The sequence below is a fragment of the Poeciliopsis prolifica genome, unplaced genomic scaffold (assembly GCF_027474105.1).
Source record: "Poeciliopsis prolifica strain line A6 unplaced genomic scaffold, Auburn_PproV2 SCAFFOLD034, whole genome shotgun sequence".
NCBI classification, from domain to species: Eukaryota; Metazoa; Chordata; class Actinopteri; order Cyprinodontiformes; family Poeciliidae; genus Poeciliopsis; species Poeciliopsis prolifica.
The window spans coordinates 4737146-4764263 of NW_026562409.1; the positions used below are offsets into that span (position 1 = coordinate 4737146).

General features: G+C 36.4%; 1 protein-coding gene across 2 annotated transcripts in view; it reads left to right on the forward strand.

The window, feature by feature from the left end:
* asic2 (acid-sensing (proton-gated) ion channel 2) overlaps window positions 1-27118 on the forward strand; it is a 293437-nt gene that overhangs the window by 245874 nt on the left and 20445 nt on the right. For both annotated transcript variants that reach the window (XM_055051975.1, XM_055051974.1), the window contains one exon: window positions 18677-18827. In XM_055051975.1, coding sequence (XP_054907950.1) covers window positions 18677-18827 — 151 coding nt within the window. The remainder of the gene's footprint in view (window positions 1-18676; window positions 18828-27118) is intronic.

Here is a 27118-nt window from a genome sequence, read left to right on the forward strand (position 1 = left end):
TTTGGAAACAGACCGGAGAGGGAAGGCAATCTCATCTTTTCTTCAGTTTTATCATTATGGTCATGTCAACACATCATTTCTGATAACGCCCACATTTGTTTCCTTTCACCGCCAATCAGGTAATTAGGGTTCGCGCTAAGCCAGCTTCACGAAGATAAGATGATTAATGTAAAACAGAGTGCTGCCACAGCAGAGTTTTGCTTCCTAAATGAGGGCCATTTTAATGAGTGATGTTAAGACTCTGAGATTAAGACTGAAAAATGAACCAAGAAATTAGATAAAATACGAGGAATAAATAATGAGCTGACCTTACCTGAGAAACCTGCTGAAGATTTGGCAAATTAACTGAAAACTGGCTTGACTCGAGACAGTTTGAATATAATCGATTCCCTGATCCTATCTGCTTATTGAAGTGTCTACATAATGAATGAAAGCTAACTTTATCTCAGCCAGAGTCTTGTTTTTATGCTGCTTTTCATTTTTCACGTCTCTCTTTTTTCCGGTGACGTCTCAGACAAGCAACACTTTGTTACTGCACTTCTTAAATCCACACCAGCGCTTAACATCCCCACATAACCCACAGCCCACGCAGCTCCTTGTGGCTCTTAAATTGTATTCCTAATGTGAGCAGGCAACCAAATTTGTGCTCCATACAGTGTCTGTGTCAGTGGTGGGAGGATCATTAATCATTTCTCTTCTGCAGTAAAGATCATTATTCCTCACACTGAGCATGTGCTGCTCCCACATACAGGAGGCAACAATCTATGTGTCAACGGCAGGTTATGGTTTTATTTTTATATTTATTTAGCTATTATTCCCTCCCGTAGAAACACATATTGTTAAATGTTACCAGCAACCATTTTTCTTGCTCTGCTCACGCTTTGCAGAAATGTAATAAATTCAGGTTGGAGGGAACCCGGTGGCACACCTGCTGGTGTTGATAAAGGCTCAGTGGAGGCAGATATGGTACTTATCCTGCAAAGGCTGCACCAGTATCATGTGTAAAGTAATGGCAACCATATGGTATTTAACCATGATATAACTGCATAAAGCGATCCTGCTGTAAATGGCAGGAGAACTAATGAGTCATGAGCCATTTTCTAAATAGAGTAATTCAATTTATAGTGGACCTCTTCCTCTTTTCAGCCATATAAATAATGATCCTTTTCTGGTACCACACTGAGATTTGACTTTATTCCAACCACTTGTCTGTGATTGAATTACTTTGGAAAGTTGTTCTTGTTCCTGTTTTTAAAACAGAATATATTTGTTTTATTATGTTAAATTAAGACAAATGTGAAACCTTCACTGTACGATTTTCTATAAGGTTTTTTTTTTTCTGCTTCTATTGAAATAAAAAGTACTGCCAGTGGGCCCTGGGTGGCGCTGTTGGCAGACTGTGTGCATCATGTGCAGATGCTTTAGTCCTTGATGCGGTTGTCCTGGTTTTGATTTTCAGTCTCAGACCATTTGCTTCACGTCTTCTTCTTCCCTCTTCTATCAATTCTTTTGTCCAATAAAGGCCAGTAGTGCCTATAAAAACTAGTAACTCTGTCAGGGAAAAGGTAACTTTAAAAAAATATATATATATTTCATGGACAATACAGTTTTTGACTAAGCAATATTTACGTGTTTTAGTTTTTAGCTGTTCTGTAAACAGAAACTGAAGTTGGCTAAAAACAGAATTGGTCAGATGCCAACAAAAAGCAAAAACAGATATTGTTCTAATAAGTAAATCTCTATTTTTGTCGGCTGTTTTTCTCTTTTCCTCCCCATCCGTGACAGATTAGGATTAAACATTCTTTATGTTGCAAATACAGTGGATTCCCACTGATTTAAATTTATCTCTTTATGGACTTTTTTGTGGAACTCAACTCAAAATGATTTGGTTTTTATTGGTTGAATGAAAAGTATTTATATGCTCAAAGGTTAAGTTCAAATGGTGCTTTAGACTCACAAACAAGCCCCATAGTACTGGATATTCTTCTATGAATATGATCATACTGTTGAAATATGATGTTGGAGTTCAAACCCATTTTATGAATATAACAGATTCTTAAAGAAAGGCTTTGTGGGAGAAAAAAACTAAACTTCAAATGCAAAATTTGTAATAACCTATAACTAATAAATAGAGTTGTAGCTGAACCTTTCAAAAATTATTACATTTTGTAGAAACCATGCCAGAAAGCTGGAAAAAATCCCACAGTATTTAGATAGAAATGTGAGTTGTAAAAGCCAGTTACCTAATCGTTGCAGTAGTATAGTGTAGATGGTAATGTAGACGGAAAGGGTGAATCTGTGGAACAGATGGACGTATACATGAACAGATGGACCTGCTCTCTCCACCTCTGAGCATTCACATGTTTTTTGGAGCAAAGCCTTCTGACTTTTTGCTGCAGTGGCGTGAGCTCGCCCATTAAGTCAAGTTTAGAAAGCATGGCGGAAAAAAAAAGCAGAATCAATATTGGTGTGTAGGTGGCAGAGAATGGGGAGGTTTCTGAAATAATTCTGCTGTATGTCCTTGATGTTTAAGGAAGGTAATGTTGCGTGGTGACTGCTTTTCTTAGGGGAGGTGATGTGCAGAAGGGGAGAGATTCACCTCTTTAAGTTCTGCTTTTCCTCAATGTTTTGATGTGAAAAACCAAATGTTTCTGGCACCTTTAGTTGTAGGAAGGCGAGGTACCCGTGATTGAAGGATTGACATTTGTCACTGTCTTCTGTGCTGAATGTGGAAAGTAAAGAGACACGACCTCTGTTTTTGGAGATTACAGTAAAAAGAAGAGGTAGCATATTATCTTATTTTTTTCTCCAAGTGTTAATGGATAAAACTGATTGATTGACAGAACAAACATTTTCTCTGGTATTCTGGCTTTACAGATGGATTCCTTGCTCTGATGTGATGCTTTGAAAGGTCCAACCAGGAGATGGACATCCTTATACTGTTTTACTCTTTGGTACCTGATGTAGCGCTTCTTTTTCAGCCATTATGGTTGCAGCAGAGCCCAATAAATCACATGCTGGAATAGGATTTAATACAGTTTTTTTCCACACTGCTGCAGGCAGATTGGACCAGCTGTAGCAGCTTTAAACTCCTACATTTAATTATCTCTCTGGGTATGTCCTTCCAAAATCTGTGCTTTGCCAGAGTAGAGGCTGGACTGGTTGCACAACTCTGTATCTGAATCTGAATTTGGTAACTGAAGTAATTTACAGTAAATGACTAATGAAATGAGACAACTGGGTTTTTGAAAAAAAAGGCCAAAACAAGAAAATATGAGGACTAAGGCGTACTTTCAACTACTCCATCTTACCACCATACACATTTTAAACATTCCATTAAACAGCTTGCTCCTTGTGTGAGCAGAGTACGAAGTTCAGGGTAACACCTTATTCCCTATTTGACTTCCACACCAAAGAGATGTTTGGAAAACTTCCAAAGGGTCGAGTCAGCTTGATCATTTGCCCAAACTGAGCTTCTTGTCTTCACATCGACGCTGCAATAGAACCTCATTTTAGCTGCTTATGTTGCACATACAATAGATGGTTCACAGTATTGAGAACTGTTTTTCTCATCTTTTGTCTTCATTTTTGAAGATATCAATATACCCTTTTGCTCTTGACATCTTGTGTGACCCTGCTTGATTTTGCATTTTTTACTTCAAACTTGGTACTATCTTTACTGTCAAATTCCCCCTTAGTTTGTGCAGCTTCACCTCTTAAAATGGATGGATACGCAACTGGATTCCACATTAGTTTCAGTATTATCAAAGACAAAACATGACTCCAAGTTGTTTTAAATCTCAGTTACAAAATGAAGCATGCAGGTTTTGGCATCTTCCTTTTCTGAGCAGTTATGTGTTTTCAGTTGCTGACCTGTGCGCTGACTAAAATTTAGACCTCTGTAAATATGGTTGCGGGGTTAAATGAAATACTTTTTTTAGTTGCACTTAATTAAAATCTGAACTTTAAAGCTCTACCAAGAATAAACGGAGTACAACAGCTAAGCATTCTGGCTTTGTAAGTTTGTAGTTTTTTTATCCATTCATTAAATTCCTGTAACCGCTTTAGAGATTCCACCAACAAACCTTCTGATGTGCAAAGCACATAAAGACTTTCCTGGACACAAATATTAGTTTAGCGGTTCTGCTCAGGATGACTGAAAATTTCTTAATGGGATACTTTAAAGAGAGCCTCTTATTTCAAGTACACTATTCTTATTTGTAAGTGGCTGGATCCTCGACACAGAGACATGCTCACACACAAAATGCATCCAGGCTGCTGGCAGTAATTTAATCAGCTTTCACGGGCAGTGTCCCTCCGCCTACGCTCCGTGTCCCTGTGAATATTAAAAAACTAAAGGACATGTCTTCTTATATATTTGGCACATCTGTTCCCGGTGTTTTCTGCCGTGGCTGTCCTTCCATTTCCCATCACTTTATCCAATTTAATGCCACCGAACGAGACAACATAGACATTATCTTGGCTCCGACCACGAATTTACAGGAAGTTGAGGATTTCTCAGTGAGAGCTCCTATAAGAGGGGCAGAAATGGAAGGAGATGTCCCACAATTCTAACATAATGGAAATGCAATATCAGCTGTATTCACTTCAGATGATGGTTCCCCAATTATACTTCAACTGTCCATGCCACTTTTCTTCACACAGATCCAGTAATATTATTCATACTGTTCTGGTAACTTACTACCATATGATTGATTCACTGAAAGTCTCATTTTCCTCTTGCACAGTCTTTCACTTTAAGGCACATTATTTAGCACATCTCACCAATGTGCAGAGTGCAGGTACTGCTGCAGGCACCAACCTGACTTTCTTTGATCTGCCAATGATAATAATTGTCTTTGTGAGATGATAAGAGCAGAATTCAAACCACCGACCACATTGCTCTTTCCTCAAATTTACAGACTCAACCCTGTATCCTGTAGCTTCAGTGCCAAACATTTAGAGCAGAGTTCTGCAACTCAACTGCAAACAAGCATATGCATATTAGCAAAGGGCAGTGACTAGTGTTGTAAAATAAAGAAGCAAGTTCATGCATGCAGATTTTTATGGCATCAAAAGGTGGAACAGCCACCCACAACCTTTTAAACAGAATAAATGGGTTCGCTAAAAATATTAATTATATTCATTTTAACAATTCTCTGCGATCTGTTTATTAATAACTTAAGGAACAACATTGCAGTTTTTAGTCTAGGTAGTCCAGCCAAGGCTCTTGAGACATGAGACCCCTGCATAAGAAATGTTGATGCGAGAGATCCTGATAAGTTTGGAATCACTGCACAGTGGAGTCCTGTCATGACTTATGCTTAAGCTTGACAGGGATAATAAAACAGAGCGCTACAGATGAAAATGCTCACTAGCGTAACAAACTTCAGGACTCATTTGACTCACTGTGCCAGAAATCATCAGCACTCACCATATGTCAAGTGAGTCTGTTCTGTTTTCTTTACAATTTTGTTGACTAGAGTCCTGAACTGTTGGTTCCATGTGACATCCCCGCTGTCAGAATGAGCCCTACTCTGAAGAATAAACAAAAAACTCTGGTAAAATAACGGATCTCCACCATTTTGAATGCCAGTCAGTCATAAATATGATTTTTCAAAACCCCATCTTTATTAAACTTATTGTGTGGATCTGTTTTGATTAATTAATTGACATAGCATTTTAATTATGCATTTTAATTATGCAGATAATTGAGTACAGACGATTGATTTCCACCAGGTACAGACTGGAACAATAATACCTAGAATTATTTCCAAACTGTAGAGAAAGAGGTTTAGGTTTAAAAAGATAAAGAAAGTTAAAAGCATCAGTACAGAGTGGGATTAAAATAAATAAAAACATTAGATAAGAATGCAATTTCATTTGAGTAATTTAAAAGATAATAAAGTTTAAAAGAGATGTGAAATAAATTTACCTTTCTAGAGAAATCATCTGGGCTGGATGATAAAAACATCATAATGGACACCAGCAGAGTCTAAACAGTTAAATCTCACCCCCAGAAAATACAATGAAAAAACAGCACATGGGCTTTCCGGTGCAGGTTAAAGGTTAAAGGAGAGAACACTACTTTTCAGCTCTGAGTCTGAAATAAATGTTAATGCAATCAAAAGGGACAGTATTAATGTGTTCCACTGAATTCTAATCATGTTGGACCTGAAGGAAAAGTACGCCCAGTTTTCTGCCCCCGTATTGTTCAGGCTGGCCCTATATTCATGGTAATTCACTTGCTGATGAAGGAGTTATGAAGAAACGCAGACAAATCTCAGTTAAGATGCAAATTGGGGGGTTTGGCAAGCAGATGATTATTATTTTTGTCACTGTTGTGGCAATTATAACTTCACAGAATGGTTGGCGTTTAACATAATCCTCAATGTGCGAGGGAATCCTCCCACTCTTGGCATTTTATTCATTTAATATGATTGAAACAATTGGCCAACAATCTCCATCAGCAGAGATTTACCATTCTTTTTTGCCAGCTTCTTTTCCGCTTGCCAGAAAGCACCACAACTCTAAGCCTTCTCTTGTCTCTTCATAATTACTCTGAAGCAGAAATGTACTTTGTTCAATTTTAGCTGGGAAAACAGAAGATTTTTTTGTGATCACAAGTTCATTTCTGGTGTTGAAATATCTATTGTCTCATTTTTATGGATCAACAGCTTTGCCTCACAGCAGATATGGAATTTTTCTCTTTCATGCAGCTGCAAGCTGCTGTCAGGTCACTGTCTGAGGTATTTTTTTTATTTCTTTAAAATAAAAAATACAAAAGAGACCAAAGACAAAAGAGAAATCCTACAACTACTTAAATATGACACTTAAATCTCTTACACTTTGTGGAGAAGAAAGTTGCTCTCTGTTTCTTCTTCAGAGGTTTTTCTGTCTTTTCCTTTAGTGCTTCTTGATGCACCGCCACTGGGAACAGGGTTTTAAATGGGTTTGGTTCTTTTGAAACAGTGCAATGAGAAATCCTGCAAATTTGGTCTCCAATCAAACCAAGTCTACCAGACTACTAGCTGTGAAAACTCTAAGTCTTTTATTCGACTGAGGTGGAGTCGTTGGATAAACCGACAGCAGACTGTGCTTTACCTGGATCCAAGGTTTCCTCGTAAATGCAGACTTTTACTCTGCCAGTGGGATCTCTTAATGCAGCACTTGGAGTTAAAGCTTACTGTTAAAAAAAGCTTTAAAACATTGTTTTCAGGCTTTGGGCCAAAACTGCATGGTCCTGTAAAACCTACAAAAATATTGCACAAACACAAACTTTTACTAATGATGGTTCTACCTTTTGGTTGCGTGTGTTTTCCCAAACAGACCAAAAAAACAGCAGGACACATTTCACTGTATCTTACTCAAACTTTGCTTCCTTTGCATGAATTTATGAACATTTTCAGCTTCCTCCCTGCCAGGGATATTATGTACTGCTCTCTTCACATACAAAAAACACCAGTTCCTGTTCCCACACGTGGATGGAACGCTATAAAAGAATTATTTGAAACAGCAAGCTTCCACATTCAAAGGCAGCAGAGATTCTTATTTTTTGTGTTTGGTCAGTGCAACCTGGTGACTATAAGCTTTTTAATCTTTATTAAATAAATTGTACAAAGGATGACCTTCCCTTTGCATCTGAAGTTATGTTTTGCATGAAGACACCATCCAAAAAATAATAATAATTCCTTTAACCCTGAAAGTACAAATATATGAAAAAATAAAGTTCTACATTTCTGTTCATATTATTTTATTGTGGAAACAATGAAAAATGTTTTAAAAATTTGGCATTTCTCTTAAAATAAAACTACAAAAGCAATTATTTTTTTAGTTTCATTACTCTGGTAAAGATTTAATTAAAGTGCACTTACCCTGACTAATTGTTTTGTAAAAGTTTGTTTTCTGTCTTAAAATGACATTAACCGTGCAAACTAGACTTTTCTATCTTCTATAATAATGCACACCTGACTTTAATGATCTATTTCATGATGAATCTTGTTCTGTTAAACAGAATATAAAACCTGTAATGACAAAAATTACCAAAATGTTTATTGAGACAACAAATCAACAGAAAATGGGTGTTATTTTTATGTGAATTGCTGCAGCTAGAATTCACTAGTTTCAAATTAAAAAGGAGGTGGCACTTCTACAGCAATCATTTTTATGCACTCCATAATTGCATTCATTTATTCATTGATTCAATCTGCCAGTCGGTATGAATCAAAGCCTAAAGCTGCTCATCTCAGCTCTTGGAAATACCTCAGGACCACGTCTGTATCTCCGTTAAATTAAAATGTCAAGAAAAAAAAAATTGTGTCCAAGAGCCACAAGGATTAGAGATGATGGTGTCACTTCAGAGGCAGTCAAGGTCTGTCAGTCTGCATGCAATATGTCTGCATGATGAAGCAAAACTGAGAAACTGAACTTAATTACCATGGTTAAAAAGTCATTTTTTCAAACCTTTACTCCTTCCTTAAAATACACCCTCCTGGATATATTATCATGCAGCTAGACTGGTCATGTTCTGTTATTGCTGCACTTTATCTCAGGGACTTAATGGATTTTAAACCTTCCCTTCTTAGAATATAAATCCCAGGCAATGTTTTTTTTTTTTTGTTTTTTTTTTTTTTTTGTCAGAAACCAATCAAACCCTCTTTATAATATCTGGTAGAGAGGGGTCACTGCATCCTGAGCATCCCAGGATGCTCAGGATTTAGCTCAAAAAAACCCTGCTTCTTCACAACTGTTGACTGTCTGAAATCGTTAGTGGTGAATGTTATGAACTTTATTATCTCTGCCTTTTCTGAATCAGGGGCAGAGGCATTTTCTTTAACATCTCTCCTCAAGTCCTTCTGGCTGTGTCTCTTCTGCCTCTGAGTGAAATGGTGTAATATGTTGTGTTTAAAATGATTCCAGATTGTTTTCCATTGCATTACATTTGGTGTGGCTTATGTCCAGGTCATTTTTTTATGTCGCAGAGACAGCAGGGTGTATTTGCTCAGCCAGCCAGTCATGTTTCTGTCATGTGGTCACCAGAAACTGTTCAGGTGCTGCAACGTGATTGGTATTAAATCAGTCTTGGTCGGGTTTTATCATCGTCAAGGTCCACATTTCGATGCACTGAAAAATAGAACCTGTACACACTTAGACAAGCACAGTGTCAGTTTTGTAAACGATTAAGAAAAAAGTCACATGACAGGTTGCGGCGCTGCAGAAAATGATGCAGTAAGTATGCCGGGCCAGTTGGTGGCGCTGTAACAATTCCAGAAAATGACACAAAAACATTGAACTCTTTATACCACACTTTTTCCTTACACTCGACTTCCAATTGAAAAATATGTATAATATTCTATTAACAAGTTGCTTATTCAGCAATAGCGTTTTGTGCTTTTCCTGCTGTGTGGAGGTTGTCTCCTAGACAACAGTCCAGTCAGCAGAATTGTCTTCAACAGGGTAGGCAGCGACTTGACAGACAAGCTTCTGTTTTAACATTTTCTAGGAAGTTTAAGTTTGGATTGATCCTATTAAAATGAACAGAAATACATTCTTGAAACTCATAACTATATTTTTATTGAATCTATATCCTGAACATGGATAGCTACACGCACTATAAAGCACATGTAAATAAGGCTTTTCCAGCTACATTAGTTTTAAACCACATAATTTCTAAACCAATACCAGGCTCAGCTGGATACTGGAGATAATTACGCTTTACTGCTGGTATTGATCTCATCAGGAAGCTTCAGGGTCTTATATGCATCAATACCGTTTGCCTGAAGAACAATTGATCCGAGGGAAGGTCACAGACCATGAGAAATCCCTTACTTTGAACAATAAACTGCTTTGCAGGGGTCCTTGTAAGTTTATACCAAACGCTTTTGAAGCCGCAGATCATCTGAGGGAAGTGTTAGCAGCCACGCCGAGCTGAAATCCACTCATGTCCCACTGTGAGGAAGAGACGACACGCCATCTAGTCAGATAAGTTGGTTTCCAGTAGGCGATGAGATGCTGCCATTAATCCCTCACCCCAGTCCCATTACTCAGCTCTCCATCAACCTTGGAACAGACAGGCAGATTGTGACAGGTGAGAAAGGAGCTCCGCCGGCCATCACTGGGAGGTGACGTATAAAAAAAAAAGAGAGAGAGAGAAAGAAGAAACGACTGGCTGTGAGTGTGAAGTGATTGATGAGAGCAGGGTGACAGCTTGTAGTCTATAGCTATATTTGAACACCACCACACACTGGTGTGATTGACACATGGGGGGGAGCAAGAGCAGGAATGAAACAGAACATGCTATTTAATTATTTAAAAGATTTCCACTCTTGCATCAGAAAAGTGTGATTCAGGGGAAGTATAGAGTGGGTGAAATATTCAGGGAGTACATGACCTTTGACCTCAAGTAACTTCTGTCGTATTTGTTCCCCGTTTTCTTAAGCATGTGAACCTGCAGAGTATATACTATAATTTAAAATATTATGAATGGTTTGCAAAACTTAGATATGAATATTGCACACTATAAATAATTTTTTCTTCTTTCTGTGCAGAAATCCCGACTTCAAGGTTGTTGAAGATAACTTGACAAAAGCTGCTGAATGCTGAATTCGGCAGTAGGGGGAATCTTTTAGGCAAAGCTTTTTAGGGCTGGATCTGACTTACAGCTTTAAATAATAGTTTTATATTTTGAGAAGCAACAGTGTTGGGGCTTTTAGCCAAGTGGGAATGCACTGAAGCTCTCTCTTTTTTTAGAAATACGACACATATTAATAGCTACATCAATCTTTTAGGCCAATAGCATGAAGAAGTATGGACCAGGGACACATTAGCATTAATATTGCTCATGGCTTTATTTCAACCTGCCTGTAAAACTGACAGAAGCAAACATTTCACACAAGATGGAGTGGCAAACAAGTCCTGTACAACACCACAAATAAACTTTGACTGCCTTTTTCATTTGCTCAGATGAAATGGCTCTAATTTAAGATGAACAGTTCTTTTTGTCCTCATCATGTCCACTTCTATGATCTCTAAATCTCAGATTGTGGTTTTCAGACATCAGACAGAAAATTAGAGAAAAAAACAGCGAGTCTAAAGAAAACTAAAGACCTTTTAAAAGTCTTTCTACTTGCATAGCCAAAGTGTGAGGTGATCGGAGATGTGGTGCAGCTAAGTGACTGCATAGCTACCTTTAAATTACAGTTATTCAAAGATACTGCATCATATATTGTCTATGTTGATCTAAACGATGAAAGTCAATCTAAGGCAGCTTTTTAAAAGAACTCCAGTTTATGCCATTTTGAGATCTTTGGTTGTCTGAATATTTCTGATTGCACCTGTTATAAGACTTGTCCTTCGAAGGGCAGCATTAGCATCACGTTCCTGAAAAATGTCTGAGCTCATGGTGTTGTGTAGTTGCGTTTATAAAACTCTCAAAGTAAAACCATGATAATGTGCTTGCAAGTATGGCTTTACTTAAAAATACAAAACAATTAAATGAAAACTTGAAAAGTGAGGTTTGGTTGGTTTCTTTAGACACAAATACTGACTGCATTGTTTAATAACTGGGATCAATATGGAATATTTCATTATTGAACTGAATTGCCTATTTTTATTTTGGAGAGTTGTTTTGAATTGCTCCTGCAGTAGACTTGAATAAGATCTTGAAAATTTTTCTCAAGTTCATCTTTTTTAAACTTGTGTTATACCTGCAAGTGCAGCACAACAGTTAAAAACTATATGGATATCATTCAAAATCATGCCAGATGTCCTTATAGGGTTTTTCTCCGTTGATCATGAAATAAAACAAATTGTATAACAATTACAGTCAGCACCATAATATCACTTTATAGAATCACAAAATGTGGTACTGGAATTAGAACTTGTTAAATTGTATGAATCGTTCATGGCAACCAATGAACGATTGGACCTATCTGAGCTTTCTGTTACAGTTCAGAGTAACTATATTTCACCAAAACCATTAAGCTTTATAGGGGCAGGTTCACATTTTTTTCATTTTTATAAGCCAGGGTCACAATCTTTTTTTATTTTCTGCCCTCAGTCATATTAAACTAAACTTTAACACCTTGACTGCAGAACCACAGAGATTTATATCCACATTCTCAAGTCATTTTATGGAAGAGTAGGTATATATATCCATATTTTCTTAAATACTCAACTTTTCCTTTAAGGCCCCATTGGAACTGATGGGGTGGCCTTTGCATATTGGTAAGCCATGTGCATCTGTATATGATGATGGATTACACTGCAGCACTCTCGTCAGATCTCGTCTGTCCCTGTGTCCTCTGCTGCTCTCCTGTTCGCGCTCCTCTGCCGGTAACTTCTAGATGGGCTTGACAAGAAATGATGGTAGTTGGTCCTTGAAAACCAATTTGATTCAAAGGCATAATGTAATAATAACAAATGCCTTGTTTTTAAATTGATGCTTTGGGAAAATGTGCTTTTCTTGAAAATAATTTTTGGTGGTTTGTACTAATCTACCGCTGGAAAATTGTTTTGTCCAGTCAGCACAGCAGACAAAACACTGAGACTTTTGAGTTGCAGCAGCAGCTATTAGCCTGGAAATGATCATCGATGGGAAGGTCTGTTCATGAGCTTGTTGTGTTGAAATTAGGCTGGCATTATGAAACCAACCAATTACAGCAGCACTATTAGCTACAATGGAGTGGTATTTTCACATCACCGCACATTGCACCCATTTACCAACTCTGCTCTCAGACTAATTTCTTTGGTAGCTCAATGGTGTCATATAGTTGCAGACGGACCAAGATGTACAATCATAATGAAACTACTATATAGTTTTTATTTTCAGGTTTAGAAAACATGCTGGGATTGCACAACAACTTTTCCAAAAAACAGACGGCTATGTTTACTTTCGCCTTTACTAAGTAGAAAATGTCTAGAGGCACTAAGTCTTCTTGACACTCGGGTCGTGGTGGGAAGTAAACCCATGTATAAATAAATGCAATAATAAAAGTCTCTTGCTGTGAATTTAAAGAACCACATATTGGTTTATTTATTTCTTGTAACATAAAAATGAAAAACATCCAGGTTTTACTGTGAGAAACTGATATTTTGCTTTCCATATTTATAAATATATATATTGCACCATAATCCTTTTGTAAAAACCGTTATAAGCATACATTGCACATAAGCCTTTTATACTTCATTAGCTTTTTTTGAACACATGTAACTGCAGATTACAGTCACCTTGATTTGAAACACATACTGGTTTATTTGATGGCTAAAACACTTTATTATCCATCTGTTATTTTTATTTTCATTAGTTCTGTATTACAATCAAAAACATTCAAATGAACTCATGTTTGAATTTTGTTTCTGTCTTTGTGATGGGTTTATATATCGTACATAGTAACATTTCTTTTTACATGTTTTCACTTGGATGAAGACATTTTTAACAGTCTTCTAATGTATGTGTAATGAAAATATAATATGTATAACAAGGCTAATTTTGCCTTAAAGATGTGTGTGGTGTTACCAGAAAGCATCAGTGAAAGAATTTAAGCAAAATTATTCTTTTTTTTTCTTAGACATTGTGAAGAGATGCGTGTTTTAAAGGATTTTATAGACTATAATTATACGTTGCAGATGAGCACAATGTGCTGGTGGGATTAAGTTCATCTACCAGCCTCTGCAATTTATTTTAAATTCACTATGGTGTTTGTCCTTTGAGTCCCGATGAGTTTCCCGCTCTCGCTCTGTCCGTTTATCTCTCTAGCTCTCTGTGTACTCTCATTGTTCACGCCCTTGTCCCCTTTCTCCTAAAGCATAAATAAATTGCAGGGAGCACTGCTTGCAATCCTCTGTGTCCTATCGCTGCCCTGCCTCACTTAGGTGCTGCCTTGTAAAATAAAATATTATGGAGTGGCAGGGCTAAATTACATTAGGCTGCAATGATAAATATGTTCCATAAACCTCCCAACATGCCACCTAAATGACAGAATTTGTTTAATATGACAAATGTGGACGCAGCGGTGTTTAAGTTGCGTGGGATGAGAGCCAGGCTTTCAGGTAGTGGAGTGGCATGTGTAAAACCATAATGATGAGTGAGGCAGCTGGATGTGTGCAAGTAAAATCCCCTCCTTTCTCATGTTCAGGGCCAACCCCGTCGCTAACACAGCAGCCATCTGAATTATTTATCCCCACAGCAGTACGACTACTTTTACTGCTGCCACACAGCGGAGAAAAATGCTGCCTTGCACCTCAAAGATCTTTTTCATAAACTTCATCTTCTTTCTTCTTTCAAATTAAGGCTTCTGGGAAAAATACCCTTCATGTTCTTGGCATGAGGTTTTCTTTTTTGTTTGCTTCTGTTGTAAAATAGAAGCTGAACTTTCAAATAATAGGCGTTGATTTGCTGAACAATAAATCCAGATTGCACAAAGTAGCTTTTGTGAGCTGTTAAAATTTGTAGGATAATTACTTTGCTAAATATTTTAATTTACTATTCATTGCTTCCCACATTGTATCATGCCTGCATGCTAAAAGTATAATAACTGAGAGACATAACGACAGACGTTTTTTGGGGTTTTTAGGACTAGGAAAAATGTAGTCACCAGATTTAATCCACTGGTGTCTGTTCAACAAATCACCAATTTTATACAAAACCACTGTAATAAAAATGTGCAAAATCAAAATTAAACTGAACACAAAACAATACAAATTACAAATCACTGTATGGTAGAAGAAATGTAATAGGACCGTGACATGTTGCTGGGAAACAAATCTGTAATTATGACTTGATTTAAGTGTTTTGACAGCTTTATCTGTCAAATTTATCTTCAGATATGATTCTGGTGGTATGGCTGTAAAGACAAACCTCTTGTTAAGCCTTTTCAAGCTTTTGCAAATCAAGCGCTTGAGCAGACGATGTGCAGTCACATGAATGAAGCACTCATTACAAAATCAGACAGTGACAGCTTCCGCTATAATGGAGCACTGATTGAGCTGCACCCCACCTCATACCAAACTGTTCGCCGCAGCAGTTCAGAGGTGCAACGGCAGCAGGTGAACATCAAACTCCTTCTGCTTTCTTACTGTTTCCATAAGCTGCACTAAAAAAGAAAAGAAGGCTATTGACAGTGGCTGGAAAATGGTTTTTGAAAGAATATTGGTACGTTCTTGACCAGAGGGTTTATATTTGTGCTATAATGTCTGTAAGATTGCTGCTCTGCTCCATCTGTACAATAAACCAGCTTTTTCTACTTTGATTTCTGTTTAACCAGCAAATAAACTTGTTTGTAGCACTGCAGAAAATGACTAATTCAGAAAGCCTAGCAGATCTTTTAAAAGTACAGAAACAAGTTTAAAGCTATTCAAAGATTTTTTTTTTTTAATGATGCATGCACTCATACTTTGTTTGTAGTTCTTTGTTTTAGCCGGGAGGTTGTTTAGCATCTAATTTGTTGGTGGTTGGTGTTAACAGCTGACCTTTCATCATGACAGCAACGTACACCAGTAGCCATGACTTCTCTATAGGAGGCACAATACTGCAAACAGGCCAGGTCCTGTCATGTTTGCCCCCGCTCCTCCAGACGTTTGCGCACTCTGCTGTGAATGCTAATGAGATGTGTTTTGTCGGTCAGGAGGAATTTTAATTGGCAGCCAAGTTGCTCGTGTTCTTGCTTGCTCTTTTCTGGAGCTCTGACTTCTGGCTTGAATGGGAGGGAAGGTGATGAGATACTGGCAGCAAAAGAGTTTGATATTTTTAAAATTACACAGACAAACCAGACAACTGAAGAGTGTGAAGCTAAATGTTAAGTGACGTAGCATTAGTAAATGGAGGTGGAAGATTCATTTGGTGTTTCCCACATGTTGTACTGACACAAAAACATCCATATGTCTCCACTGGAAAGTGTTTGTCCTTCCTGTTTTCTTCTCTATTCCATCTTCTGATCCTCCGTATGTATGAAAACAGGTAGCTTTATCACTTTATTGATTCCATTTATTATAATCAAAAGTTTCACACTAAGTTGCAATTAAAAAAAAAAGATATTACAGCTGTTATTCTGATAGTTCTTGAGAAATAAGTCCTAGTCCAACATCCTTCTCACGCCCGGTCTTAAGAGTGAAGACTTGAACCAATACTTGTTTTTAATAATCCTACTGAGAAGCAGCATTTTGAACCATTTGGCCCCTTCATTGAAAAATGTGGTGTGGCTGATTCTGATCCAAATTATTCATTTGACACTTTGGGGCTTGTATTGACCTAATTTATGCAGCAATATAGATTTTTTTTTCTGTGACACCACCCAGGACAGTGCATCATATTTCTTCACAATTCCAGGCTCGTTTGAAAACAGTTTCGTCTCTGACAGCTTTACTTGAAGTGGCGTCATCTGCTCCTGGAGGAAAAGGATGAATGCAAAGTAACTGAAATCTACTCACAAGGTCTAATTAGTGTCTTTACCTCCAAGTTGCTGAACTGGAATCTAGCTATTAAGGTGTTGTAAGAAGATGACCTGACCTTTGACCATGCATGTCGGTTATCAGTAAGAATATAAAAAATGGGTCTCTGGAGTTCCAGGAAGAGTAATTTGCCATATGAAAGATATATGGAAATGTTGAGAACACGTGTTGTGGAGCCAATCTGGGCTTTGTTCACATGCTCATATAAATGTGTAGCAGAGGAGAAAATGACTGCCAGGTAATTACCTCCAATAGTACAGGCTTTGACCAATTTGCCTGTGTGTGTTAATTGTGAAACCTCAGCTTCAGGAGATTTGAACAGCTGTGGTAATGAAATGTATCTGAGGGATCATTTAAAAACCCTCCACTGAAAAAGAGTTGGAGTAATTTGGTGGGTGAAAATGATTTAAAAAAACTGACTGCTGCACAGATAGACCGCACATGGCCATCACTGTGCTTTCCACTCTATTTTCTTTCCCACAAAGCCACTAAAAACCCTCCCTGATGAGTTATGGCTGCAGAGTGAATACATATTATCCACTCTCTTACCCTTTTCCAAAGCTCCAAAAACCCGTGGCGTGTCATTTATTCTGTGCTTAGGCGTATCTGTCAGGAGCGCGTCTGTTTTGCAGAGGTGAACGCACCTCTAATGTGGCACTTCATATTCCTGAGACGCACTGCACCTCTGTGGCAGCGCAGCATCCGCCACCAAATCAATAAGGTCTGTAAAACCTTTGATGGAGGAAAAGCATGTAATGACTATCTTAAAACACAGCAGACAAAGAGTTTAAGAAATGCTAACGACTCTGCCCTTTGGTTCAATTACAAACCATAAAACTTGAAATTTTCTGTTCTTGATTTTAATGTTCAAATTATCCAAAGCAATCACAGAGTCATTTAAACCAACCTACGTTGAACAAAGTATCATTTGAAAATGATTTTTTTTAAGATGTACTACTTATTCTTGTTGTCAGTTGGTTAATAAACACCTTTTGTGTTATTATTTCAGTCTGTAGTTCTTTATTAGGCTGCATTAGCGGTGTTTTGCTTGAGACTGGAAGTAGTGAAAGGCAGTTTCTATACAGTTACTATTTGGTTTTAATCTCTCCACACCTGAAAGACAAATGCTGAAGTGTTTCAGCAGCCAGAACCCGTTATGCTGTTGTCCGTTTACTGGTTCTGTCTGAAACAACCAGTAAGTTAGTATAAAAGTGATTCTTTTTAACTTTAATTTGGTTTCTTTTAATTGGTTTTGTGTTGCAGCCTAAATAGAACCACAACTCTTGATTTATAAGTTTACTGTTCCTCTCCTTTTATTTTTTTTATTTGGTCAGTAGCAGCAAGATAGACGGTTCATCTGGTGATTACTATTCATGAGCTTAAGGGACATAAATACACTCTCTTTCTTATTTTTACTTGTGTAAAACACACACATCTACCCACCCACACAAATATATACTTTCCACCGCTGTGCACTTTTACCTCTGTATATTATTCATAAATTCCTCTGAGTCATATGATTGTTTGTGGTAAAAATACTTCAGAGGAAAAACAAGTATCCGTTCACATTAACTCCAACACAGGTCTGACCAAGTGTTGCCAACACTCACAGGAAGGTGGATGGTAAATATTTTCTGAAATCCAGCTGAATGATGGACTCTCTGCTTTTAAGTGTTTACCTTCTGACAGCTCTTTAGTTGTTTGACATTGCCGAGTAAGAGCTGTTCAGATCTGTTGTGTAATGAAATGAAGTGGCCCAGAAGACTGGACGCAGCTACTGTCAAATATGTCTCGTCAAATATTTTCTGTGTAGTTTGACTCCAAAAGTAGAGCTTAATCTCTTCAAAGTTTGCATTTGTTGTCCCTAATCCTCTTTATAACCGATTTAGCTTTGGTCATTTTCCACTTTGAAGATTGATTTCTCCCTGTGCTTTTTGTTCCTGGCTGATGTTGTGATGTTACATAAATGTTTTCACATAATGTTCTTTTCTAATTACACCATCGGAACCTGGGATGTAGTTCAGAAAATAATTTTGTAGCTTCAATGTGCAAAATAGTGTCTTCTACGCCCTTTTAAATAAAGAAAACTACATTTCTGAAAATAAATTTTCATTCACAGTTGCATTAGTTAAAAGATGTATTTAAGAAAAAAAAAAGTTAATCACAGTTTTGTGTCAACATTAAAAATTTTAGAAATGATTTCTTACAGTTTATTTGTTCCGCCTGGCAGGTGTTCACCAGGTATGGAAAGTGCTACATGTTCAATGCGGCAGAGGAGGGGAAGACGCTGCGCACCACCATGAAAGGAGGGACGGGGAACGGACTGGAGATCATGCTGGACATCCAGCAGGATGAGTACCTGCCAGTCTGGGGGGACACAGGTGCGCTCAATAACACACATTTCTTTTCTCTGAAGACTGTGAGGAAAAACAAAGCTCTTATATTAGAGGCTACAGCTTTTTTTATTATTATTTTTATTTGCTTTTTTTCTCTGCTGTTCTGTTTTTTTTCCCTCATCTGTCATCAAATGCAAATTCTCAAAACTTGTGTCCAATAATCAGAGTTTAGCTGTGAGGAAATTCAAAACTTTGTTTTATTTACTAATTTTTAGAAATTACTTATAATTTATCTTGTATTGGCACAAATTTACAAGAATCTAAAATTCACAGTTTCTATACTGCCTTTCAGTATTTTTTTTTAACAGTTAACAATCTGGGGTCATCTAAAAAGCTATTCAAAAATGCTTCCATTTTAGAAGATTGACAGAATACAAATTATTTTAAAATAAAATAATTTCCATCATTAAGAATAATTCAGTTCAATTTTCCACACTGTTTGAAGATGTTGCAAAAGTATATTTTTAGTTAATCTCCAGAGGAAGCAGCATCTAAAACCTATGACTTTAGGACCTGCAATAGGCATCTTTGTGCTGATCTGTGGAGTGAAACTAACCTGGTTGAGGTTGTTCAGTGATCTCTGACATTATTGTAAGAAAGAGGTAATTGATTATCGCAATTTTATTTAGTTATTTATTTTTTTTGCTGGTTTGCTGGTCAAGGTTGATCTTAGCAAAGTTAAAGAAATCAGCAGAAGTTCAAAAACAGGTTTAAAAGGAAGTCTGGCCTTTGGGAGATGTTTTAAAACCTTTGGATAGTACCGTCATTTGATGACATCCAGTTTAAAACTCTCAGCAGAAAGTAGAAGCTCTGAAATAATTAGCTCAATCAAAGTCAAAGGGAGGTTTGGTGCGAGACCCACGTCACATAATACGAGGCCTGATCACAATCTTGACAGATGGTTGCAGTAATTTTTTATTTGATAGTTTTTGGGTCGTTTTCTCCTGAAGTCTATTCGTCTCTAAATTGTATGTGAAAAAGTGTTTTCCTTTTTCTTCTTCTTCTGGAGCTCTAACTGATTTCTAATCAAAATAGAAGAGCTTCTGGCCATCTCCAAATATTTTGCTAGAAAAGGCTAACACTATTCGCCACAAACGTTTTTGAAAAAGTTAAAAGCTTCTTCTGACTCACATTAGGCTGTTTGTCTTGTCATATCCTTGATCTAGTTTTTGTACAGAAACATCCTATTATTTCCTTTTATTTGTTCAAAACTTTACCATTTGAAATTACAATTAGGTATTTAAGCTTAAACTAAACCATGAGACTCCTTCTTTAAACTTTAATAGAAACTGGATTTTCTATCAGCTCAGATTACTTTGAAGTTTTAATTTCTATCAGAAAATGTTTTGCATCTGGCCTGTAAATGTAGAATATTAAGTGTTTGAGTCTTTAATTTATCTCATTTGTCTTTGTATTTCTCCTCAATTGCATCATTACTACGTAGACATGAGGATAATTAACTAAATATAATCATTGATTATGTGTGGATTGTTTGATTGGTTTATGCATCTTAAGTTTGATAAATATCTAGACCGTTTTAAATTTGTGATAAAGAATGCTCACTGGGGGAAAAAAAAGATCCTCCAGACAGATTTTGATATATTATGTGATTAACTGTGGGAATAATTGAGACTGATTATTTATGTAGATTACTATTTTTTGCTCTTGCACATCAATCTGCTTCATGGGGCTTAAAGCATAAATATTCCCATAAATACTGTTTATTAGCTGTTGGTTAATGTTTTAGGTTTGTCGGCATCTATTTTGAAATTATTGAATAACAGAACTGCAGTTGAGTCACAAGGAGAAACAAAGTATATGGATATTCGTTTGTTTTGACTCAAACCTTGTCAATTTTCTTATTACATCCTTCATTTCTCAGTTCTCTGAATGTATCTTGGTGTAACTTGTTGAACTTCAGCCTCCACCTGAACAGCATGCGGAAAGACTGTCTCTGCAGGTTCCCGGGTTATGTGTCCTTTTTTGTTCCTCTTGGGGTTTAATTAGCTTGTTTAAGGTAATTCAGTCTCAGCAGGAAGCGGACTGCCTCCCGAGCTGAAGTAGGTCTCTGCTCTGTGCTGAAAGGCAGGTCACATTTTTAAAGAGACTCATTATCCATCTCCTTCCAGTGGTTTCCATTTTTCCTTCCAGTCACAGCCCACTCTTCCCTCCTGCTGCTTTTTTATTGTCCATCAGCCAAAGACTAGCAGTTAGTCTGCGTAGTTCTAATAATGCATCGTTTCATGCAGGAACCTACATGCCCACAATAATATGCCTCAGTTTATCATCATGGCCAAACATCACAAGAAACATTGAATGTTGGTTTGTTGCTTGGACACTAAGCACATTTCAAGCAACGCTTGTTTCTCGCACAAATAGCTTTCATCTTCAATAAATTCATGTTACCCCGTAGGACTTAAAAATAAAAGAAACAAATCACATTCAGAGGAAGACCGAATTAAGAGAAATACCCAATTTCTTTTTTTCTTTTTTTGTAATGTGAGTGTACAGACTGAAAAACTGTTGACCTCTACTGCATTAATTGAAACATTTTCTTTAAAAGTCCATCAAAATTCAAGTTTGAAAAACTATTTTCGTTTATAAATCATGTAATTCTGGTTCTTGAGTGGACATTTCTCATTCATAGTTTTTGCTGAAAGCTTTTTGTAAAAATAGAGGGAAAATAACTTTGGCCTTACAAAATGATCCATGTGTGAACCTTAAAGGTGTGTAGAACGCCAATGAAAATTTTAATAAAATGTAACAAAATAGCTTGATAAATACTATTTTGCTAATTGTTAAAGCAATTTAAAGATAATTGCAACTAGATGATTGCATTCAAATTTTTCTGCATGATTTTCCTTTACAGATTTATTTGTGTTTCTATTGTTTTTTTACAGAATATAGTAAGAAATATTATTAGATTAATCACATCTTTTATTCCATTACAAAAGTCTCCAAACTCATTGAATTTAGTTTATTTAGACAAATATTTTGAGAAGCTGTTATTTGGTAAAAGTCTTGTCATTTTGCAAGAAAGCATCTTAAGGCATTCTGAGATTAGAAACCAATAAAAACAGAGAAACTGGATTCTTTTACAGCAAGCAAACGGTGTCTTCTGGCTTGTATCCTTTTACAAAAACACTTGGGGAAAAGGGAAGTTTGTCTTTTCAAAGAGAACTCATAAAACACTTTCAGTGTTTGAACATGTGGGAATAAAAGAGAAGCAGAAATCATCAGTAGAAAGGTGCTAAAAGCTTCAAAGCAGCTACAAAAATAAAAATAAGGCTCTCCTTTTTCACAAGTGTTCCTAAACCAAATATTACTGCTATAATTTTAAACTGCATGTGTCACCACCTTAATATTTTCTACAAATAGTTTGGAAGCAAAACAACAATTTATTCAAACTCTAGGTGAAGACTCTCTCGATTGCATGTATGAGTGCAACAATAAGAGCACAAGGGTGCATTTTAATATAATTATATATAAAGGTGATAATAGTTTTCTGATGACAGGGTGATGAATCAAGAGCATACAAATATGAACATTTACAGAGTAGAATGAATATTTTCCAAACATATTTCCCAGACATGCACATGTTTAACTTTATGTGAACATTTAGCAGGCTGGTACGTTTAAATTCAACATAAATGCTTCAAAATGTCCCCCCTTTATAAAAAGACACGTGAACAAACCACTACCTGTTTGACTTTGAGATTTGATTTTGTAACAGATGAACATTGTTGTTGCATAGCAAATTTGAACTATATAGAAACCATCCTTGAAAATGTACAATTTCAGAACTCTAAAGCAGATAACTGAATCTTCTTCATGCAGTGTTTCTTATTTTCACTGCATTGTTGAAGGACAGCTAAACAGAGAGATTTTTGCAGACATTCAGCTTTCTTTGTTGAAGTCTTGTTACATGGTTTTAAATCTTACATATTTACTCTTTATGTTTTTCAAATGGGATTTCATTTATAGCATTTTACATTAAAGGCTCCTACAGCAATAACTTAGTGTCCTTTTCTTGGCTGCGTTCACAGTGTGGCCTGAAGTGACCCAATTCTGATTTTTCTTGCTTAATCAGTTTTTTTTTTTCCACTTTTCTAAATATATGCGATCTGTATGTGTTCTCCAGTGTGAACAGGCAAACGACCTGAAAGTGTCCCGCATGCGCAGTAGAGGGCGCAATGACGTCAGAGTTCTCAGTGTTTTACCAACCGCCATAAAAAGGAGTGCTTTTTTATGGAAGTAAACATGGATGTTAACGGCGGAGCATAGTTTGAAGCTGTTGTCCGACCGGAGCAGCAGATTAACAACTTAATACTCATGGTAGTCCATCATGGTTGTTTTTCTACCCACTTGGGCGTATCAGGATGTGGAATAGTGACATCTGTTGAGTATCAGTGACGTTCAGGTCGAATGAACACGACCGAGACATTAGGTCACATTTTAATCAAATACATAAGAAATACCCAAATGGCCTGGGTTGCATTTGAAAAGAATCCAATCTGTATTGTTCAGACTGTCATGAAAAGATCAGATGTAGGTCACTTTATGTCAAAAAATTGGAATAGGGTCACAGAGTTTCACTTTGGTGGAGAAAATAAGTACTTCACACATCACCAATGTTCAAGTTTGCTCACTTAAAGAGAGCAGGAAGGTCTTGAGTTTCACAGTTTCACCTGAACTGAGAAAAACAGAATCTAGGAAGAAACAAAAAATCCAGAAACTCATAGAGTATAATTCTAAATAATTCATTAGCTTTTTGTTGCATGTAAAAAGTATTTGAAGCCCTTTTTTGCACTTACAGAGGTATAACATTTTCTGTAGTTCTTCATCCAAACTCCCAAACTAAAGCAGCGGTTTATTCCTCCAAACATAAACCTTCAGCTTCTTCTAAAGATTTTCTTTTGGGTTCGAGCCTGGAGACTGTCTGGCCCACTGCAGAAACTTTACATGCTTCATACAGAGCAACTTCTTTGTTACAAATTAATTATTGAAAATTTTGGTTTCTGTCTTTCACAGTTGAGGTACGATGAAAATTTCCTCTTTCTCTGTTATTTATAAGTGTTAACTTTGTAAATCTCTGCTGCAACACATACTTATTTTTCTCACTTATTTTCCTGTCAGCGTTTAGGTCCAATTTTGTGTTGCAAACAATCGAGTGAAGTATTCAAACACAAGATTTTTCAGTCTGCTGCTGTTAAATCAAAAGTGTTTGTGAAAACAGTGAGACAGGAGTGGAAGGATGTTGTCATTTTTTTCTAGAGACCAGGATTTCTGCCATGTAATTCTATGTAAATAATGTGTTAAAATCCTAAACATCATCATATTTACTCAATTACAATATGTGTTCAAAGAAGCTTGTTTGTGAGATTAAAAGTGCCTTTTGGAAAAAACCTTTTATACACATTTCTGCATGAAAAAATGTTTCTTGGTCTATGTAATATATTATAATCTTTGATCCTATGTTTTTATTAGCTGTAAGTGAAAATCATCATCATCATTATTCTTAAGATAGAAAGGCTTGAGACATCTGTCAGTGTTGAATTGATTAGTATGTTTCACTTAGTTAATTGAGTTTCTGGTATAAATTAACTTCTTCAACATCCCATTTATTAATATGGCTGCATATTTTTCTAATATTATTTAGCAGAAAAGGAAACATGACCTTTTATGTATTTTTTAAAGTGTAGTTTAAAGTCAGGTAAATATATGATTTGAGTGATTGTAAATTTTCTGTTTTCCTTCAGGTCATAACAGCCAGTGGCGACTTTTGTTTGAATCCAATTTCCCTCCCAGTGTTCAGCACAACAAACTCATCTGTGTAGACCTTTTGAAAATCAGACAGTTTAATAAACAACCATTCATCAGAAAGGACAACATTTCTGCAAGTGCCTCAATAACAAATAAATCTAGCAAGAAAAAATGAATAGTTTCAAAATCCTATGAAACTCAAAAGAAACTGCAGAAACGAATGTGTAGTTTGTTGACATTTTGATGCATTTCCTGAAGAGAAAAAACAAACTTTGTTTTTTTTGTATTTGGGATGGAAATTGATTTTTGTATCAGACGTGTAATCTTGCAATCTAAAAATCTTCTGTTTATCAAACTGCCTTTTTTATGCTTTTGTTGCTTTTCCACTTTCATCAGATTTAGTGTTTATTGCCAAGTAGAGGTCCAATCACACCAACAGAAATCTCCTCGGTCGGCTCTGATCCATGATTGGGTGTTTTCACTGAAGATCAATAGATATGTAGGGACATACCTTGATGCCAAAAAGGGATAATTTTCTATTTCTTTCATTTTGTACTAGATTTAAAATGACTACCTTTGTCAAAAAAACAGCAGCACATCTAATCTTTGTCATATAAAACACCATTGCTTTGCAGGAAGAAACTCCTGCAATTTTAAATATATTTTAATACTCTGAATTTTGATTGAAATAATAAGAATATGTTTTAATATTACGCAAAAAACAGAATCTGTCAAAAAAATTAAACTTCTTCAGTTTAAATCACAAACTTTTAAGTTTTTGCTGCAGAAAGAAGCAAAAACTGCTTTCCACAGTTTTTGCTCTAGAAAGCAAAAACTTAAACACTTGTTATGCTAGGTTCTGATTGCTCCTCTCTCTAACTTAATTCCTCCTTCTTGCATGGCTGAATCATTGTAAGTGGAGTGAGTGTGAACCCTCTGACCACTCATGTCTGTCTAATCAGAGGAGCTGTCTTTGCAGCTGATTGAAGCCTGGTTCAGATATAACAAACATCGTTACTCCTTATTCCTTGTAGACAGCCTGACTGCAACACAAACACAGCAACCTTTAACACAAACTTAGCAACATTATCAAAGAGCTGTGCGGATGTGAAAATAATAAATGTGCAGCTAATCGGCAAGAGTTCAATATATTATGTAAGGAGAGTTTTTCTGAGCACTGCCATATGATTGTAGTATTTGTTCTTATTAAGCAAGATTAATGAGAATTACTAATCTTATTATACTCAGAGTAATCTAACTTATCGAAAATTTATGAAGTAAAGCTGCTAGTTATATTTGATTAACTCTTGATTCAACTAACTATGAAGAAAGATTTCTTCATGAATCTAATAGCTCTCATTTGGAAAACACATTATTTGTTTTAAATAGTTGAGGTCTTAAATACTGATTCTTAAATTCTCCTTGTATTAATCCCCTCAAGAAGCACTTTTCAATTTATTTTATTGCCTCTGACTTTTTGCTGTCAATATAGTTACAGCACAACTTCAGAGACAGGATTTAAAGTATTTATTTATGTCCAGATTCATTGTGATTCTCTTTATTTCTCATCATCACAAAAACATCAACATGTTCAATGTGTTTGTGACTGATTGTACTTTATAAAGAGTTGTAAACACAAGTTGCAAACCAGAAGGCGCAAATGTTAACTAGCTTTCAGTAAGGATGCAGAATAAATGCACAAACTGCTTGCCATTACCACTAAGAAAATGCACTGCTTTATAAAAGATGGTGAAACATATAATGAGGTCTTCAATAAAATTGCAAGACTTTTTTAGCCACAATGAAGACACAATATTTAGAGAGAAAATGACGGCACAGCTGAATTATTGATAGATGTTCTATGAGTTTTGACATTCTAGTTACTAAAATCTTTGTCAGGTGTGGCCATCATGAGCAAACAAAAGTAATTATATTATTGACAAGGAGATACGACTGTCAATTATTAAGTCCGGGCAGTTGTTTGTGTTTGCACGATTGCACATATTATTATTCTAATGACAATTTAAATTTGATATTTTGTGCATCCCTAAAGCAAACATGCATTGCAATGTTTTAACAACTTTATAATTGGATTAAAGTAACTTTGATGTGTTTCCTGCATACAGTAAACCAATCACAACGTAACCTCTAACATGCCCTTGTAATCTAATGAGTTGCAGTAGTGGGACTTGACTTGCTTAGAGAAACATAAATCAAGTCCTCATAATGACAACTATAGATTTATGTTTCCTAAATGTAAGTGACATGCACTATCACATCTTCCTTTTCTCTTCTCTCTGAAAACTCAGAAAAGGTCTGTTTGATCCATTTACCTGTTTCTTGGTATGAAACCATCATGCTCCTGTCATGATGGTTTCAGCCTCTGCAGATGTTTGATTAATGTGTGTATCACAGTGGGCTGATGCCTTTGTCCGTCTGTATTTGCGCTGCATCAATTTCAAGCAGGCTGGTCATACTCAGAGACGACCATGTCTTGGTCATAGAGCTCCCTG